Source organism: Vigna radiata, chromosome 2 (assembly GCF_000741045.1).
Source record: "Vigna radiata var. radiata cultivar VC1973A chromosome 2, Vradiata_ver6, whole genome shotgun sequence".
In the NCBI taxonomy this organism is placed as follows: Eukaryota; Viridiplantae; Streptophyta; class Magnoliopsida; order Fabales; family Fabaceae; genus Vigna; species Vigna radiata.
The window spans coordinates 24,858,906-24,879,629 of record NC_028352.1 but is presented as its reverse complement, the minus strand read 5'-3'; the positions used below and the strand labels follow the sequence as shown (position 1 = coordinate 24,879,629).

Here is a 20,724-nt window from a genome sequence, read left to right as displayed (position 1 = left end):
GAGATTGATTCAATTGACAAAAGAAAACAATGGATGAATGGAGTTGTTGGGGGTTTACAATTTCATCTAATCCGCTCTCTCTTATCTACTCCTCTTGAATTATTAGTTTGATTAANTAATTGTCATGCAACTTTCTTAGCCTACCCTTAACCCGATCCCTCGGCGAAAAGACCCTAATACTAATTACTGGCTTGCTATCCCTAGCCTCCCCTAACAATTAATACAACATTATAGAATGGAAGTTAAAAGCAATTGATCGTCCTACCCCTATCCCTAGGTGGTATTGCAAAATCAAGGAATTACTCACCAGTTCATGACATTACTGTACGTCCCCGTATCAATAAAGACAAACANCANTTATCGAATGAGTTAAACGATAAAGGCATTAAGCAGAGATGAGAACCCAACAATTAACAATCAAAACATATGGAAACCATATAAATAAACAAGAGTTTCAAAAAAAGAGAGTATCAAAAGATTACATTGTTTCCCCCAACAACAATAGGGTTTAGTTCACCATTTTCATGGTGAATCGAGATGAAAAATGGATGAAGAATGGAACAACAAACCCTAGAAAAGATGAAAAGGAGCCTAAGCATCCAAGAGATTCTCTCCAGAGAGTGAAATTAGGTCTGGCCGCCCCCTTCTGTCAAAAGAATGCATCTAAACTCGTAACAGGGCTATTTATAGGTGAGGAGCGCAACAGAAAACAGGCCCAAGCCCAGCAGACAACCGCCCGGCGGAACAAGTGTGGCGCCCAGCGGTTTCCCACAAATCGCACTATCGCCCGGCGGTAGGGTCTACCGCCCGGCGGTTTCCCTCAAAACCGCCCGACGATGTAAGTTACCGCCAAGCGGTGCATCGACTCTTCAAATCTTCAATTTTCTTCTCTTTTCTTGAGTCTACGACCTTTATCTTCAACTCCATTCACTTTCTCAGAAATGCTACAAAACAATGCAAAACAAGCATAATATCGCTAAAAACAACTTTTGACTCTCTACAGACTCATTTATTAAGTTTTGCTTGATTCTAAGCTTATTCCAAGTAGTAAAGGGCGTAATTTGGTCTAATTTGACATATGAAAATAATTGTTTTTCAACCTTCATTAGGTTACTTCATAGATAATACATTTTCTAACACAAAAATCATTAATCAATACATATTCACCACCTCTATTTCATCTAATCCTCTTAATTTTCTTATTTAATTTATTTTCTACTTCTGCTTTATAGGTTAAAAACATATCAAATGTTTAATCTTTATGTTTGATTAAGTATACTTTGGTGTATCTAAAATAATCATTTATAAAGGTCACAAAATAATTTTTATTGTCTTTAAACATGGTTTGTTTTAAGTTAGATAGATCAGTATGAATTAACCCTAACACTTTAGTTTGACTATTTATAAGATAACAAGTTTTCTTTGTTATTTTATATTCTACACATATATCACATTTTTACTACTATGTTTATCATGCATATTAATTATTCTTAGTTGTTGTAATTTCATAACATATGAGAAATTCACATGTCTTAATCTAACATGACACATATAATATGAATCAATAATATAAGCAAAAGAACACTATTCATTCATATTTTTAGAGATGTTGAGTATAAAGAGATTTTGATCATAATATTCCTTCCCCACAAAAACATTATTTTTTGTCATCACTAAGGTAAATATGTTCTTCTCCATCTCCTAAACTAGTGTAGGAGGCAAAGGCACTTCTGTTTGCGCATATATGTCTAGTAGTTCCATAGTCTACCATTCACTTGCTCACATTGGTCATCAAATTTACTTATGAAACGATCACAACAATAATATTATATCTTTCAACTATATTTATTCTATAGGAGGATTATTGTTTCTTGCTCTACTTACATTGTGGTACATGATGGCCCAACTTTTCACATACAAAGCAATTTCTTTTTTTCTTAAAGGTGGGGTTAGATCCATTGTGAAGAGATTTTTGAAAATTATTTTTTCTTTTATGATCATGTTTGTATTCGTACCTTTGGGAATAAATATGTCTTCTACTATATTTCTTTCATGATGGTATCGTTAATAATTATATGCGTGATGAGTTCTGGAAGTGACATCTGCTTATGTTTGTGTTTCAGCTGTTGTTTATAATCAATTCAGGATGCGTGTAGTTTTTCGATCAAAAGTTCTGAAACAAATTCATTGGATAGAAGAATGTTCTTCGCTTTGATATCTTCAAGGAGCTTGTGGTACTCATTAATTGGGGACTTTATGTCCTTATCTTCAATCATTTTGTAACGATAATAGTTCCCAATGGCAAACATTTGTCTGATGACATCTTCAACAGTGTATTTGAGAACCAATGAATCTCAAATGTTTTTTTCTTCCTGTGTTAAAGAAAGAAAGCTCGTCCAATGTTTAGTGTGTTTGGAATGAAATTAATGGCTTTATTTATAAAGTGGGAAAGCAAAGGGAAGTCAGTCCAAGAACCATGACTCACAGGAAGAATCTCAAGACTTACATGTTGGTGAGATCGTTTGTTGAGCGCGAAGGATGTTGAGACTTGTATATGAGGGTTTTGACCAAGGGAGATAGCATGTTCCAATGCTGCATGCGGAAACCCTGTAACAAAAAAGAAGCTTGCCCTAAAAAAATAATTTTGCAATATCATTATAAGAGGGCTTCCCCACATACCATATGATAAATCCAAGATAAACAAGAAAAAATTATAAATTATAGTATTTGTTCCTATTATCTAATAATCTCGCATCGCTTTATAGTAGAAACTTAAGACAATGTAAATACTTATCTCTCTTTTCATCCTCTAAGATGTTTCTTAAGGATAAAACCAGAACTCCAATCTTCAAAACGACGATACCTTAAATATATAGTAATTGATTTTAATTATGTTACTTGAAGAATTTGGAATCGGAACAATCTTATATAATTATTATTCCTCTGTTATATAATTATCAAATTATATATGAATATTAACATGTTTTATTTTTTTTTAAAAAAAAAACTCACAAATATTTTAGTTTAAAGATGTTTAGTTTAAAATAAACCAATCGAAGTCATCTTCACAAAATGACATCTTTCTCGTAATTACCCTAATAACATTTTTCAGGTAAGCTTCCCATAAGAAAGGTAGTTTGTATGACAATGTTTACCTTCTATAAGAGTGAGTATAGAGAAGAACAATTAATTATATATTGATGATTTCTTGACAACACTTTTCATTATAGAAAAAAAAAGAAGCTCTTTTAAAACTGTTAAGAGAGATATAAGTTTTTTTTTGCTCTCTCTCGTATTAGGAGAATACATTCGATGATACAAGTTTTTCCCTTTTCCTTTTTGTGCCTTAGTTTCTCTAACAAAAACATCTTTTAGTGAAACATATTCTCTCAATTAAAAGTGAAAAGTAATAGGATTAATCATATGAGTAGTTAATATGTTTTATTTCATTATTATTATATTTACCCCACTATATTAAAGTAAATATAATAGAGTAATTGAGAAAAAAACAAGACTATTGAAAAAGAAAAGTGAATAATGTTATGTTAATTTGTTATAGTTACTTCGGATAAACTTCAAAAGAAATATCTCTTCTTATAATATGTTGTTATTTATCAAACGGGATATCACATAACAAAAATATAAATTAGAGTTGAATAAATTTTAAATTAAATAGACGTTATAAAACATTGATAAATAAAATATTCATGACATAAAATATTACCTGATACTATTAATATTATGGTATGTAATGTAGGTATGATCTCTTAAATACCAACAAGTCGATCTTTTAGACCGGCCATCCAGATAGACCAACTTGGAATATGAGAGGATTAAGATAATCGTAAGCTTATTCTTCAAGATTATCTTTAAGACAACAATTTAAAGTGTTTTAAGAAAATTCCAAACTCCACCGAAACATGTAACTTTTTCTTTTCCTTTGTCTTCACGTTTATGTGAAAAGGCACAACTAGTGGCTCTTCCTTTCACCTTCATATATTATTTACCTTCTTAAAAAAGAATTATAAGAATGCTAGGGAAAATAAGAAGATTTAGAATTATTGTATATTATTAAAAATATTTTTCCTGTTTAGAACAAAAAATTATAAAATAATTTTCCTTGCGGGCATTTGGAAAGAAAATTCAGAATCCCGCGCAAGACTAACATAGCATAACATAACAGCCATCGATCATTGCACCACCACCGTCACCGCACTCTTATTCCGATTTCATTTCGCTCACATTTTCCGTCCACCCGCAATGGACGAACCGGAGGCGGTAACCGCAGAGAGACTGCCCCATCCTCCCTCTCCGAAGTTAGGGTTTCCTCCCACCGACGCCGGCGCCGCAAACCATGTCGGCGGTCTCAGCACCATCCTCGTTGCTTCAATTCAAGATGCCAAGGACCGCATCGCGCAGATCGAGTACGTCTTCTGCTCCCAGCTCTATCCTCAATTTAAATCCGACGCGGCATCGAAACGGCGTCGCATCGACCAGCTCCAGCGCGAGGTCGACGAGAACATGGCGCTGCACAAGAACCTCGTGGAGTTGGTGCAGTCCAAGGTGTCCGCTCTGAAAGACGCCGAAGAGAAGCGAAACGCTGCGTTTTCGAAATTGGAGGACTGCGAGAGCGAGAAGGTGAAGTTGCTCGCAAGAATCGAGGAGTTGGACGAGAAACTGAGGAGGAAGACGCGAGAAGTTGAAGAGGAAAGGGCGCTGCTAGAGCGCGTGGAGGCGCTGACGCGTGAGTTGCAGGATGAGAAGGCGAAGAGGAATCGCGTGACTGAGGCGTATAAGAGGCTTAAGTCTCAGCACGTTTACCTCCGACGGAAGGTTGGTCTCTGTGAGGAGAATGTGGCTGAACAGAAAAAATTCGAGAGTGGGAGTGAATTTGGCACACGTCAGAGTCCGGTCGCTGAACCTGGTATCGTGCTAATTTCTCTTGTAACCGTGTGGTAGAAAACTAGAAAGAGTTTGTCGCATTTTTTTTTTTTGGTTATTTGTGAGTCTGTGAATCCTTCAACTGAAAAGTGTCTATTCAACTCTCCTTACTCACCATGGTGTTGCAGTTCTTGCATCTGAGAATCCAAATATCATGGGTGCTTGTGAAGCTGCTGAAATGAGAAACGAAATCCCATTGGAAGACTTTGGAGGTAATTGAATTTTCTCTTAATATTTACTCAACTGTCCTTGTATGAAATGGCCTTCACTTCGATCCACCTGCATCAAGTTAAACATACAGACACGGAGTTTTGTTGTCTAAAAGCTATGTTGAGTTAGTGAAGTGTACAATTTAGGTTATTTGATTACACATCATCTACTTCCCATTGTTCTAGGCCTTGAAAGCAAAACTCCAGAGGTGTTTGTCACTGGGTGTGAGATAAACGAAGTGAAGGAGAAGCCGTCTGAGGAGGATAGAGGAACCAATTTGAGTTCTCCATCCTGTGGTTTTCGTGATGTCCCTAAATGTCCACCCACTACAAAATTAGTCTCTGTATCCAGTACAAAGCGGCCAGCATCTTCCTGGAGGCAAACCCGGACCCATCAAAGTCGAACAGGTCCTGACCCTCATGACGATTTTCTTGACACTCCTCTGGAGAATATCAGAGGAAACTTAAATAAGGATTTCAATAAGGAGGACCTCCCAAACCCGATTCAGGAAGACATTAACAACGACAGCTCAGATGATGAAACACAGGATATGGCTGCCAAAAGCAGTCCTCAGAAGAAGCTAAAGCAATATTCTATTAATGTAGTTGACCAAAGAAGTTACAAGTATGTTGAGCCGGTGAGAAAAAAAGCCGAGCGTGAAAATTTAAAAGGAGTTGAGTGCAAACAATGCAGAAAGTTTTATGATGCTGTTCTTCCTAATGCTGATGGCAAGGATGCTGACAGTAAGCAGAACTTCCGCTGTGAACACCTAGATGGTGTTTCTAGGCACCGATATAGGTATGTTCCGCCCTTGACTCCTGAGGGATTTTGGAATATTGGATTTGAATCTGAAATGTAAGAGTATATTTTAGACCGATTACTATTTGATTTATAAATGAATTCTGTATCCAATTGAAATTTGTCCCAACTTTAGTTTCTTGGTAAATCTAGAAATATAACTCTTAGGAACCTTGAACATTAGGTACATTATTAACTGATACATTGGTAATCTCAATGCCAAGAGGCAAAATTTACCTTTGTACTTCATACTAAGCCCGATTGGACTAATGCATGTACTACTAGTTGTAGATACCTTATGTTGTTGACAGCAAATAAACTTTTTGTTCTCATTTATTATAGAAATAGTCGTTGTACTGTACTCTTCTATACAGTACCTTGTGCTTGAAATTTATTTCGTATTTATTTAGTTTCTTGTGTGTAACTGTTTATATGTATTATTGCTGAAATAAACTGTTCAGGGTCAGTGTCCTAGTAAACTTTTGTTTAGGTTGGGGATTTAGGGGATGGGATGGGGAGCTTAATTCTGGATATTATGCCTTATTTTCACGGTTCTATGTAGCACGAACTACTTGCAAGGGACATTTTGTTATAATGAGATGCGATTATTCATTTTGATGAGTGAATTTGTATTGGTCAATGAACATACGGCCGTTAAAGCTGGCCAAAATTTATGTGGGTTGAACCTGAAAATTTACCCTTAAAGGTTTATAGTTTTAACCGTTTGGCCTATGTTTAGGTGTTTTTGGAAAATAATCCTTGCAGTAGTTGGTAACGATAATTTTTAAGTCTTCAAAAACAGTTTGACCGAGAAAATACTTAAAACACATGTAGACTAAGAAAGACTTTAAAAAACTATTGAAACTCTAAAATTAAAATAATACTGCTACTAAAATACTATCTTTTTTTTTTTTTTTTCTGAAGATTGTTTATTTACGAATTTGCTTTGCTGTTTAGAAGCTTTGGATGTGATGACCTTTGGGATTAAGAACAACTTGGATGTCTTTAATTTTGTTGAGCCTAATTTTTGGAGCGATAGCGGGTAGTGGTTCCACTATTCAGACTTATAATTGGTTTTGGTTTTGAATGACGCACTTAAATGGACTTTGTTGGGTCTGTCATTCTGGTCAACCTATTAAAAAGATTTATTAGTGAAGAGCAACTGAAAATTAACTGCAAGTAGAGAATATGTTCATAAAAAGTGGGAGAATGTCATAAAAATGAAACTAGAACAGACTAGAAGAGATAGGGTTAGAGGAGGGTGTTGATGGTTGAATGAAAAACTTAGAAGAGCATTAGTTAAGCTAGATGACATAACTACAAACTCATAGTGGTAACACAAATGCGAAGTGTTTTATGTGTGTCTGCAGGGATAACTTGAAATTGATGATAGCCCGAAGGCAAATCCACCTTAGTAAACATCGTAGCATCACCTAACTCTCTAGTAACTTGGGAACAAATTTTTATCATTACTGCATTTAGAGCATAATACACAAACTATGAAGAGGCATGTTTTTGTTAACTAATTAGATAAGGGATGAAAAGGATTTAATGCTATGTTGAATCATACCCACTTGAAGCATTTCCCCAAATGAAATTGGTAATGGTGGTCTTTTTGTGAGTGTGTAGCCATATGGTTTGACGTTCATATGTGGTGCACTACGAAGTAGGGAATGTGGTGATCATGGGCACTAAAGGGTGGAATGCCCTGAAGTGTTTTGAAAATAGAATGGGTATGTAAGCTGGTTTGAATTTGTGGGGATAAGGTAGATGTGGAATATGAAGTTATATTTTTTATTTCAAATTATGTAATTCAAAATATTTTTAAATCATACGATTTGAAATATATTCTAATTTGCGTAATCTAAAATATAGTTTTAAATTGATTAAAAGGTGATGTTGATTATTTTTCATATTATAGGATTGAAGGAAGAAAAAGTGGGTGCAGGTAGCAAATTCCTCCACACTTTTGTTTGGGTCTTTAGCTTGGGCCTTATTGGTGTATAACGGGTCTATGGCTTTTACTTCCCGCCCTCCTGCACTTCCACAATTTCTTCGTCCACCCACTCATATTTTCGAATTCACCATTTTATCATTTGGAAAAGTATTTTTGGATTATATATTCCATAAGCTTTTCGAAATTTTCAGAACAATATTTTTGAAACAATTTTTGAAAGAAATTTCCAAGGGAATTTTGAAATTTTTTTTAGAAATCAAAATATTTATCGAAATGATTTATTCAGATTTGTATATTAAATGTTTTGGACAAAAATATTTCTGAACACAAGAAATATACTTTGGAAAAAACTTAGAGTGAGTTTTCTTCTGTATTTTTTTTCTCTTTTCTCTATAGATGGTGATGAAAGTAGTGATAGTGGTGCGTTAGTAATCATGGAGGTGCAGGATATAATAGCCTGGGTCTATACTAAGAAACTAAACAAAAAGAAATGTTAAAAATATAGCCTAATGTAAAGAACGTGTTGAAGTTGCAATTCATAAATCAATTACAGTGATCATAAATAAATTCATAATATTCACTGAAGTTGCTTTTTGATTTTCAAATATAGCCATATCAATGACAATCATAACTTCACAGATTGGTTTCAAGGGGTAATTTTGTGGCTGTTCTGGACTGGAACTCAACCTGGTTTTCAGTCCTATATGGATGAACTGGTATATAGAACCCAGTTTCGATAACCATGTTAAAGGCACTAACTTGTCTTTGCCATCAACTGTGTATATCATTTGCATTATTTTTTATCATTGATTTATTTTTTTGGAGGGTTGGAAAAACTTGTCTGATAAGCCAGAAAGGGTATCACTAAAAGATTCCGTGTCACATTGCCCGAGAAGGGATAAAGCTAATGAATGGAACAAATTGCGGTGGCTTTTTCTTCGTTGGAGTTTGTAGTGTTATACTACAGTAACTTTTCTCCTGACTACTTCACATGATAAATCAGGATAAAGGTACGCCTTTATTTCTTCCCCCATGTTAAATTTGTATGTTGAGAAAACATTGTTATGGCCTTCCTCCTTTTAGACGATATCATGACACTTTAAATATTCCCACCTTAACTTGAGAAAGAAATGTGCTGATGATTACACATAGTTCTAGGATGTTAGTGGATAAATTTCTCTAAAACAATTCTAGGTGAAAATAAACAAGTTTTTCTACAGTTTGCTTGTGCATAGGTGAACATGGTGTGGTGTGACATGGTTTACAGACAATCCTCCAAAAATATTAACTTGTCTAAGTTATGCTTAAATTAATTTTAGGTTAATGAGATTTTTCCTCTCTCGTATAAACTGTTAATAGAAATGTTTATCCTATTATATTTATAATGGATACACACTGTTGGACAATGCAAGCTGCAATGGAAAAGTGAAAACAAAAAGTGTTGGTTAGTCAGGAAATATAAAAAGTGGAAGTAATTAATAAGCTGGGATTAGGGAGTGAAAACCACAGAATCATCCACTTCCATTAGTGAGGTGGTGGGACGAACTCATGTTTTGCAAGAAAGCAAATGTGGGCCAATCTTACTTTGTGTTTGGTGGATTGTAGTAAACCATTTTTATTTTCTTGAGCTATTCATTTCTCCATCTTACTTTTACTTTTACTCTTAAGCGTACTTGGATGGAATACCATTTTGGACAAAGTTAATGGAAGTGGGAATAGATGAAGAACACCATCACGTGCCCCCAAAGTAATTAATTAAAGGATGTAATTAATTACTCTTAATATAAGAAATATTAATTAAAGTTATCTTAATGAAAAGACAAATGGAACCTCTGAAAGCCACATGTAATACAAGAATTTTGAGAACTCTTTCAGCTATGCTCACTTGCATGCACATGCAACCAGGAGCACTCTCATAATAATTTTTGTCCATTTCAACACTTCCCCTAATTATATATTACATCACAAAAACTATCACATTAGATAAATTCAAATCACACTTGCCTCCTTCACTATGACCAAATCATATATTAATATTCACCAACGGCTCAACACTCATTCGGGTCGGCTCCGGCATCAACAAGTCTTCAACGGGTTTCCACACAAACAATCATTGTTGCTGAACGACGCCGCATCAATATGATCAAAGGGAGACCCGATTGGGATGGTTCCACACAGGTGGTTGTTGCTCAAATCCAAATGCCCCATAAACTTAGATGCGGATAACGAACCGGGTATCCGACCCGAGAAGTTGTTGAAAGACAGGTCAAGGACCATAAAATAAGAATCCGCCACGAAAACATCGGGTATGATACCCGAAAACCCGTTTCGGCTAAGGTTCAAAATACCCATACCCGTATTGCTCAACAAAGTGGGGGGCACCGGACCCGTCATAGAGTTACCATCCAACTTCAAAGTAGAGAGAACCTTCATTTTTCCCAACTCAACTGGAATAAAACCGGTTAACCGGTTCAACGATACATCCAAATCCGCAAGCCGTTTCATTTTGGATACCGACTTAGGTACTGACCCGGTTAATTGGTTCCCACTCAGCAATGCCCGACTCAGCATGCGGAGTTTCCCAAAGTCATAGGGTATCTCGCCGGAGAGATGGTTATTGCTGAGGTCCAGATGCATGAGTCTGGCGAGGTTCACAATCGACGTTGGAATCTCGCCGGAGATCTCATTGTCGGCGAGACTCAACACACTCAGGCTCCAGATATTTCCGATGTCCGTTGGAATCTGGCCGGTGAGACGGTTTCCGGCGAGGTCCAGAAGTCGGAGGGAGGAGAGTGATGTGACACAGGCAGGGATATCGCCGGAGATCGCCTTCCAGTCGGCAACGACGAGGGAGGTGAGGTTGCTCAATGTGCAGATTTCCGGCGATATTTTTCCGGTCATGTAGCCGGAGCGGCCGAGTTTCTGGAACATTGGGTCCTGGGACTCGCCGCGGAGGTTGACGTCGGTGACGTGGCCGGTGGTGGGGTCGCAGGCGATGCCATACCAGGTCCCGCAGCAGTCAGTGCCGTTCCATGTGTTGAAGATGCCCAAGTAGGGTTCGGTTAGGGCAGCTTTGAAGGCCAAGAGCGCTGCCCGTTCTGACGGCGGGCAGGGAGTGACGGCGGTGATAACGGCGAGGAGAAGTAACGTGAGGAAGAAGAAGGAAAAGGTGGAAGAAGCCATATGTGTTTTGTGTTGCGTGGAATGCAATGCAATAGATTTGCATGGTATCGGGTTTTATTTATACGATACGTGTTTAACAATGCATCATCACATTGATTAACAAAATAATAATATTTTATTTGTGATGATAATACTGATTATATAGTTTGTCAGTGGCTTGCACATGCCACATGCACATGTTTGTTGGGGTTAATAAATTCAACACCTTCAATAATTATACTAATAATAATAATAATTAACTCCTTACATGTTGATTTTGAGTTAATTGAAGAATAGTAAGAATTGTTTTATTCAATTGAAATAGAAACTTTGTAATCTGATCTTAATGTATAATTTAACCGAGTTAAGGTAATGAAAGTAGGGTATGATTTTGGATTTTTATTTTACTTTTTCCAATTTTGTCTTTACTGATTTGAAAACATGACAACTTTTCACCCACCTAATCAAATGCTCTCTTTTCAATAAAATATTTCTTAATTTTACTTTTTCTTTCTTTACTTTGTGAAATGTATTCTACTTATCAATATTACTCACAAAATTAGAAAAGGTTAAATATATTTTTTGTCCATAAATTATTAAATGATTTTGTTTTTAATTTCTCTTTCAAATTTTGGTATATTTTGATCTTTCTCTTTAAGAAAATTATAATTTTTCGTTCTTCAAAACTAATTAAGTTAAAAAGAAGTTGAGGTGGTTAACAAAATTGTCATGTCATTTTTTTCTTTTCTAACACGGAATCAATCTTTGACTGATTCTCCCCCTCCCTCTTCTTCCATCTCTTTCCTTGCTTCTTCATGTTCAGCTTCTTTCACTGTGTCACAAAACTCTCAGAAAAAATGAGAAAGAAAACAAGGCTGACAAAAAGTTTCAACAAAGAAAAGAGACAATAACAATCACTAACCCCCTATTGTTCATTCACCATAGACAAAAAAAAATTCCTTATACATACTACTGCATTTTCTATCCACAACCTAAAACCAGAACAAAGAAACTATGAAAAGCTACACATACATAATACATATAGATAAATACATTAACTCATATTTATCCCATTACACCACCATCACGAAAAGCATTTCCTCAACTTCTGGATTGCATTGTACATTCTCCTTCTGGACCCAATAGTGTCGATCCCCATATCTTTAAGATCCTCCAATGTCAACATAGGAAGCAACTCATCATCGACCTCATGGATCTTAAACATAGGCGCATACCTACTCAAACCTAACTCGAAAAGCCAAGACCTAACTTTGTCGCTCTTCCTTCGTTCTCGTGATTTCGATTCAACATCATCGTTATCCGAAACCCTAACTCTAGGATCCTCGCTCCGATCCACGTGCCAATAATCCACACGTTATCTTCCCCCGAATGCACCAAACTCTGATCTTGTTCAAGTTCATGGTCAAAATCCCTAAAACCTTCTTCCTCATCATTCTCGTTCATCGTTGCTCGAGGAGTCCAGTTTGATCTCACCCGCTTCGTCGTTGATCCTCCTTGCTTCGCCTTTCCCCTACGGTTGTTGGTGCTTCCAAACTCTTCACTGTCGTTTGCGAGGTTCGTGACAGAGCGCGCCTTCGAAGTTCTTGAAGATTACTTCGGAGTCCGCCACTCCATGGTGGCATGCTCGGGCGGCATGTATGTGAGTCGTGGCCATGTAAGGTGGCAAGTTGGCCGCCGATTTCTCCTAGACGGACGCTCGGACGATGTTGTTGTTTCGGAACTAAGCTGGAGGGGCGGATGGATGGAAGAGTTTTGTGATACGGCGACCGGAAAAGTGGAAGAAGGAGGGAGAGAAGTTGGGTGAAGATGCAAGGAAAGAGATGGAGGAAGAGTGGGGGACAATGTCAGAAAAGAAAAAAAAAATGACGTGACATACCACGGTTAGCTACCTTAGCTTTTTTTTTTAAACTGTTAATTTTAGAGGACAAAAAATTATAATTTCCTTCAAGAAAATGATCAAAATTTGAAAAAAAAAACCTAAAAATAAAGTCGCTTGATAATTTAACCACTAAAATCATATTTACTCTTTAAAAAAATCTGTGATCGGATTCCATTATCGATATATTTTGAATAATTCTTTTTATGACATTTTACATCGTTAAATTTTATTATTCCATGAAGTTTTGATGTGATTGTCCAATTTTTGTATAATTAATGTTTGTGGAACTTTGGTATATGTGAATGATTATGGCATTTGATAGCCAAAATTTTATGATTAAAGGATTTTAGATTCAGCAAATTTCCTCGTAGTCAGTGATTTGGGCTATGAAATTATCACACTATAGTATAAAGTTCTCATTCCCTATGATGGACAAAATATTTGCAAGATCATCATCATCATTAATTACCTTTTCCAAGTAATTTATAAATAAATTATACTCTCCTTATATATATATATATATATATATATATATATATATATATATATATATATATATATATATATATAAAATAAGATTTTTTAACATCAGTAAGATAAAATTTAGTAATATTTAAAATTGATATTTTTTGCATATATTTTTTTCTTCTATTAAAAGAGACTCTTTTTTTCCTAATAAAATTATGTTTGGAAAGGAAAAATGTACGAAAAGAATTTGGACAGTTTCTTGTTGTATTTTTATAACTTTCTTTTTACACTTTCATAATTTTTTTCATATTTCTTTTCTTTTTATTCATAATTATTTTTTATTTTTTAAATTGTATTACCCAAAAATTAAAAATAAATTTCATATTATATAATTTAAAAATATTTTTCTTAAAAAATAATATTCAGATTATTCAAGTAAAAAAATAACTTTGGTTGTATAATTTAAAAGTTAAAAATAATTTTTGAATGATATAATTTGAAAAAAAAAATTCAAAAAAATATTTTAGGATTATACTATTCAAAAGTCATTTAATTTTCGAATTATACAATCCAATTCTTTTAAAGGAAAATAATAACTAGAGAGCGTATAATTTAAAAAACAAAGTAAAACGAGAAAAAAAAATTTGAAAATGCAGGTATGAAGGTAAAAGAAACAGCCAAAAATTTGTGCTAAAAACTGTGGGCTTTTGGATTGGGCCCTAATTTCTCTATTTTATCTTTAAAAAGATCATTTCTTTCTACACCGTTCAAATTTCACCCTGCACTCAGAAAATGTGAAACTACGAAATTTTCCCTCATAATTTTCTAATCTTCGCTGCAACAACTCAACTTTTATCATTTTGGATATAACTTTACACTAATATCTGTAGTTACAAAACTAACTTTCGAAAACAATTTGTAATGCATTTTGGATTATAAGTCTTTTTTATATAGGTTGACGAATTCGAATCTTTTATTTAGTTTTTAATCTCTCTATTGAGCCTTTAAAATATATTATTGTTAGTATATTAAAAAGAATTAATACTTTTCAAATTATCAAAATCAGTGTACAACTAAAAGTATTAGTAGAAAACCCAATAAACTCTTTTCAAACAAACGTCTTCTGTTAATAAAAGACTTACACTTTAGAAAGATTGTTCAAAAATTAGTAGAAATTTGAGTCACACTTTAAATGAAAATGTTATGAGAAGAACACCAACAAATTCATGCAACATATGTGAAAAACATCTACAAATTCATTAACTTATAGTTTTAAGTTGAATTTCTTCATTATGTCTCATTCATATTAATATTATTATTATTGAATGTTTTTTATAAATTCTAGAACCAAATATTGAATTACCTTTTATAAAAAGATGGTAATTACTTACAAAATGTTTGTATGTTATTTTAGTTATATTTTATTTATTTTAGTGCAAAGTTGGCTCACTGTTTACTTAATTACATTTTTTTTAAATAAAAAATTATAAATTTTTTATAATTTAAATCTAAGCAATTTTCATTTTCAATATTTGTTTAATTAATTTTGAAAATAGAAAACTTAAATAATTTTTTAAACAAAAGAAATTAATAAATATTTTTTTATAAAATTAAATTAAATTTTAATAAAATAAAATTAGTTTCAATCTATTACGGGTTCAACCTATATGAGTCGTGTTTAAATGATCGGATTGAAATCTCATCCGCATAAAAAACACAATTTTTTAAAACTTAATTCGATTCAAACCTTTGATGAATTTGTGTATTGTGATTTATTTTAACAGTGTGTGATAACGTTTTCAAGTAAAAACAAATGGTAAAAAACTCGAAAAAGCTTGTTGGGGGAACAAACAAAATAAAACTATTGACTATTGCATAATCTAAATGTCTACTATCTACTCTAAGTAGACTCTGTCACCCAATGCACCTACATTGTTCATTACCAGACTCCTTTTAATAGGGAAAGTCCAAAACATAAAAGAAAAGAGGGAAAGGGAGAAAGAACTAAAAACAAACTTGGAATATTCTGGAGTATCCTTCAACTAACTTTGCTTCGTTCATTAACCATCAATCCAGCTCAGCACAGCTCATCGGACCGATCAACATCTTGGGCTCTTTCTTTGGGCCGCAACGCTTCTTATCGTCTTCCAACTCGACCCATGGAGTGCTTCTCTGCTTCGTCCTGTTTGTTGGCTCACGAACCCTAGCGAGGGTTGAGAGAATTGGAGAAAACCCCAAATGTTTGAACCTTTGCGCCAATGAATATGCTTGAGCTTACCTCCAAAGGCAGCTTCAACGTTCCAAAACGCTGCGTTTCAATTATGCTCAACCCATGCAGCAATAGCTCAATGATGCAATTAAATCAACTCTTACGCATCTCAATGTGGTCCATTTCAGCACTTAGAAACTTCAGCCTCTGTCAGCCTATTAAACGCTTTTGACCAATGCTTTTAGGGTTAGGGTGTTACACCTTCTACCACAGTGTTCCTACATTTCCTTATTATCTTTTTTATTCTAAAACTATTTTACACATTCTCGTTATTTTCTTTTATTCTAAAAATATCTTAAATCTGCTCATGATTCTCAATTATTTTTCTCTTTTTCTCTCTATAGAGCATTCATATGGCTCAGATTTAAACTTGTGATATATTGTAAAATGTAATATTCATATTTTATTCTAAATTTCTAGAAAAATATTTATATATATGTATGTTTTTTATACATTTAATATCTATAATTTTTAATATTATATTATGTTTTAACTTACCGACATGTTTTACTCAAATAACTTGAATAGAGTATTTAATTTATTAGATAAATAATATAAAATCATTATTAAATACCTAAAATATAAAAGAAAATTTATTTGTTAAAGATTTAGAATTTATTTAGTTCTTTCTTCATTGTAAAGTTAGTATATAATAATAATAATATATTATTATTATTTACTATTAATATTATTATGTTTATTATTTTTGTATTTGCATCTAACTTTTAAGTTTATAAAATGGAAGTAGTAGAAGCACTAATGTTGAATTTTTCTCTCAATTTTATATTTTGCAATAGGTTTAATAGCCAATTTTGTCCCCACTTTGGTTGGCAAATATCAATTTAGTCCCTTATAATAAAAGTGTTTTAAGTAATGTAGGTTTTTGTTATTTCTAATTTCATTATTGATATTTGTCCTGTTTTTTGTACCTGTGTATATTACATGCTATATTTTGGTTTCATTTTTCTTCTTTCAGAATAAGTTGAATTTGACATTTAGAAAGAGATTTTATTTTTTATTTTAGGTTTAATCATCTTGAATGTCCCTATTTGTGTAGAGTTATCTCAATTAGGTCCTCGTATTTTTTTTATCTCAATTAGATCCCTTTTTTTGTAAAATGGAATCAATTTTGACCTTACCGTCAAATTTAGTAAACGGTGTTAAAATTTGTGTCTGGTGGCATGCTGACTGGACAATGGTTAAACACGTGGCAGTGGAGCTTCATACTCTCTCGACTCACTCAAATCCCAAAATGTTCAATCCTCAAACCTCGCCACTGCCACCGTCGCTGCCGGTCATGACTCTGCCGGCAACCCTTCTCAACCATGAAACTACATCATCAACTTTTCCAACACTGAGGACGACGATGAAAGCAGGTAATCTACTTTGTAGGGTTGACGGCGGTGAAAGCAGGTGTTCCGTTCAAGTAGACAAAGATGGAATTATTTTATCGATCATAGTCACTGCAAATATTTTGTTCAGCTACAGAGAAGCCTACATATAATAGAAAAATTAACAGAGATGAAACATGAGAAAGGTTGAACTTTTGATTCATGTTCAATCAGTAGACAACGAATTTCCTTTGTCAATCGTACAACATCACCAGGCTTTTCGTAGATAAGAAATCAAGGCCCAGTTAAACATTTGACGAAAATATAGAGATAACGCGAATAGACATATTCGACGATGAGAATTCATTTTATTTCCATTAAACACAAGAATAACCACTTTAATTCATCAAATTTAATATTCAGTGATAACTACCAGATCTGGGTTGTAATGAATTTAGGTTAAAACCCAAATATATAAGCACTCCACTTCAGAATATATGATTTCAGTGTCAATAGAAGAGATCTGAAATTTACAAAATTGTAACAGTGACAGTGAAAGGAAAATGAAGAATCCTAATAGGAATGGGTGGGAGGGGGTGGAATGGTCCTAGGGTGATAAGAAACGAAGGGAAGGGTGCGGAGGATGAGAAAACGAGGGATAGGGGTGGAACGGAACACTGCTCCACCATTCTCCGCTACCGCCTCAGGCTAAGTCCGAACCCACGTTTCTCCACCTCCCAGATCTGCCCCAGGTACCCTTTTAATTAGGGATTCTCTCAAATTAGGTTAAATTAGATATTTAAGGAAATTCCATACTTTTCTTTTATAATAGGCAATCAGGTTTGCAAAGAAAAATTTGAAGAAGAATCAAAGAAGAATCAAGAGGATAGGAAGGTGGCCATGGAGGTGTCAACGGCACAAGTGTGAGAGCCATGGAGATGGCCATGGAGGATGTATCGAGTAAGGGGAAGAGAAGTTGTTTTTCTCTTTTGCTTTTTCCTTTGTAAATTACACATAAGGCAATTTTGTGCCATGTCATTAAAAATGCTACAGTCAGCATGACACTAGACACAAATTTTAACACCGTCTACTAAATTTAATGGTAAGGTTAAAATTGATTGAATTTTACGAAAAAAGGAATCTAATTGAGATGAAAAAAAATACAAGGACCTAATTGAGATAACTCTACACAAACAAGGACATTTTAAATGATTAAACCTTTATTTTATGGAAGTATTGGTTGCAACATTATACTCGAATAACGAGCAATACCATCTCTATTAGAGATTCATATGATTTTGAGGTAGAGGTTTATTATAGCAAAAGTTGTCGCAGATAAATACCACAAGAACTGAATTTCTTTAATGGAAAAGTTGAATTGATTGTTGTTGTTATGGTTTTGGAAGGGTATATCTCGTCCCTTTATGCAATTTTTATTTCACTTATTCATAACAATCATAGAACATTGGTGAATGTTCCAAATACTACCTTAGTTAAATGTAAGTATCTTTTCAACAAAGGTTTGTGTCTTTTGATTAAGATTTACATTTTACAATTTGCAGGACAGTAAGAGTGTGATATTATTCTCATGTGGAAGTCACTTAAATTCCACAATGTTCTCCTTACAGCTACGTGAAGGTTAATCTCCATTTAGGTTGTCAAACATTGTCAAAGTGATGGATGTTGATGGAAAATTGAAGTCTAAGGCATGGAGTATTTTAGCTTTTGAGAGTCTAAAGAAAACCCCACTATTGCACGGTGCCTACTGTAAGATCAAGAAAAAATCAATATCTAGAAAGATGGTTTAGACATTAATTATATTTATTAAAATAAAAAATAACATGTTAAATAGAAGTGAAGTTTAGTACAATTGGTTAAAATTTATTGTTATAGGTTAGAAGTCATCTATATCATTCTTACTTTATGGATAATATATGTTTATTATCTATTTTCAATTTATTTTATGTGCAAGTGTGGTATGAACTAATAAGTATAATAATTGTCGCGTATGTGTTTGATAAAAATTAATTAAAGTTAGGAAAGTGAAATGAATGAGTTAATTAAAGTAGTTTAGAAAAAAAAAAGATAACTTATTTCTTGTGATGATAATTATATATTTTTGTATTTATATAAATAATATTCTACGGGGCAGCTTTCTTTTGTTACATTATTTATAATTATATAAATAATATTTCTTTTGTGGAATTACAGTTTTAATAAGGATTGGGTTGGTTGAAGTAATATTATATATATTATGTATAATATAATTTCGTTTATATATGTAGTGAAAATATATAATTGAATAATTATATTTTGCAGCTTTGTTGTGTTTAAATATTATTAACTTATGGGCTTTTGCAATGATTTTAGAAAAATCAATTCAAAAAGTGAGCTATCTTTAATGTTTATATAATATTAAAATAGAAACCCTAGTCAGGAGGAATGTGATATAGAAAATTCTGTAGCCGTGAAAGAAGTGGGGGAGAATTATTTTCTGTCAAGAGAGAAGACTAGGAACCAAGCTATTAGGAGGACCTAGAATATCAAGATTTCTTTGCTAGATTAGAGGTAAGGGGAGCTACCATTATTGTGTGTTTTGAGATAGTTTTGAATCTCTTATATTTCTGCGACGTATTTTGTTCGGTTATACTTTTGAATATATATAGGTTTAAACCATTTAGGCGTCCCTATTTTTGTTAGGTATTCCCAATTTGATCTCCTTCTTTTAAAGTTTTCTAATTGATTTCTTATAAGTGCTAATTTGAAACAATTTAGCCCCTGCCGTTAAAAATCGTTAACGGTGTTAAAATTGTGCATAGGTGGCGGGATGACGTATTAAATTGTAATGTACATATAATTGTGGAGGACTTCCAACCGTGTATTTGCATGTTCTTTATAGTGGTTAAGAGAATGGTTGTGGGGATCGGTTTTATAAACATATTGTTAATAGGATGTGAAAATCCTACTTTGGTAAGTAGGTCCCGTTTTGATAAATGGGAGAGTGAAAGTCCTGCTTTGGTAAGTAGGCTTTGTTTTGGTAAACATGATCTTGAAAGTCCTGCTTTGGTAAGTAGGTCCTATTTTGGTAAACAGGATCATGAAAGTCTTGCTTTAGTAAGTAGGCCATGTTTTGGTAACAGGTTGAGGGACTTGAGTGTAGAGGAAATATAATGGTTAGTGGTGATGGTCGTAATATTTTTATATGAAACTTTGGTAAGTCTAGTAATTGTGTTGTCGTGTTTTTACAAAAAGCCATGGTATTTTTATATGATGGTTTAATGTTGTATATGAAGCCATAGTGTTTTATATGTGGTCATGGTGTTTTATTGAAAACGTTAGTATTTTCTATGATGCTATACATTTCTCGAATGCATGGTGATGTTAGATACTTAGTGTGCATTTTGGAAATGTCCCTAGGAAATCAATGATGATTGAAAGGTTATGAGCTTATGTCTTAGTTGATTATATCATTATTTGTGAGTTAGATGTTGATTTTGTTAGCTCACCCTTGCCTTTGTGGTGATGGTTTTCACCTGCGATGATTGTATTTATACGGGAACAGATGATATTACAGATGTTGCTGCTGATGATGTCGAAGCAGTGAAGAACGAGAGACGAGTGAGGAATTGTTTTCTGGGTTTTCAAAATGATGCTTGTTTTAATTTATTTAAACAAAGTATAAAGAGTT

At 33.8% G+C, this 20,724-nt stretch overlaps 2 protein-coding genes across 2 annotated transcripts; one reads left to right on the top strand and one right to left on the bottom strand.

Moving 5' to 3' along the window:
* Positions 1-4,120: 4,120 nt before the first annotated feature.
* On the top strand, positions 4,121-6,243 carry LOC106754890 (protein gamma response 1). The gene is made up of 3 exons (XM_014636960.2): positions 4,121-4,924; positions 5,070-5,153; positions 5,337-6,243. The coding sequence occupies exons 1-3, from the start codon at positions 4,261-4,263 to the stop codon at positions 6,008-6,010; spliced, it is 1,422 nt and encodes a 473-aa protein (XP_014492446.1). The 5' UTR covers positions 4,121-4,260; the 3' UTR covers positions 6,011-6,243.
* A 3,509-nt stretch (positions 6,244-9,752) lies between these two features.
* Positions 9,753-11,160, bottom strand: LOC106755598 (DNA damage-repair/toleration protein DRT100). Its single transcript, XM_014637782.2, has one exon. The coding sequence runs from the start codon at positions 11,087-11,089 to the stop codon at positions 9,983-9,985; it is 1,107 nt and encodes a 368-aa protein (XP_014493268.1). The 5' UTR covers positions 11,090-11,160; the 3' UTR covers positions 9,753-9,982.
* Positions 11,161-20,724: the final 9,564 nt, after the last annotated feature.

Bases quoted from the DNA above. Each gene is read 5' to 3' on its own strand.
- LOC106755598 (XM_014637782.2), bottom strand. From the start codon at position 11,089: ATGGCTTCTTCCACCTTTTCCTTCTTCTTCCTCACGTTACTTCTCCTC.
- LOC106754890 (XM_014636960.2), top strand. From the start codon at position 4,261: ATGGACGAACCGGAGGCGGTAACCGCAGAGAGACTGCCCCATCCTCCC. The intron at 4,925-5,069 runs GTATCGTGCTAA...ATGGTGTTGCAG, and splicing joins GAGTCCGGTCGCTGAACCTG to TTCTTGCATCTGAGAATCCA. The intron at 5,154-5,336 runs GTAATTGAATTT...CCATTGTTCTAG, and splicing joins CCCATTGGAAGACTTTGGAG to GCCTTGAAAGCAAAACTCCA.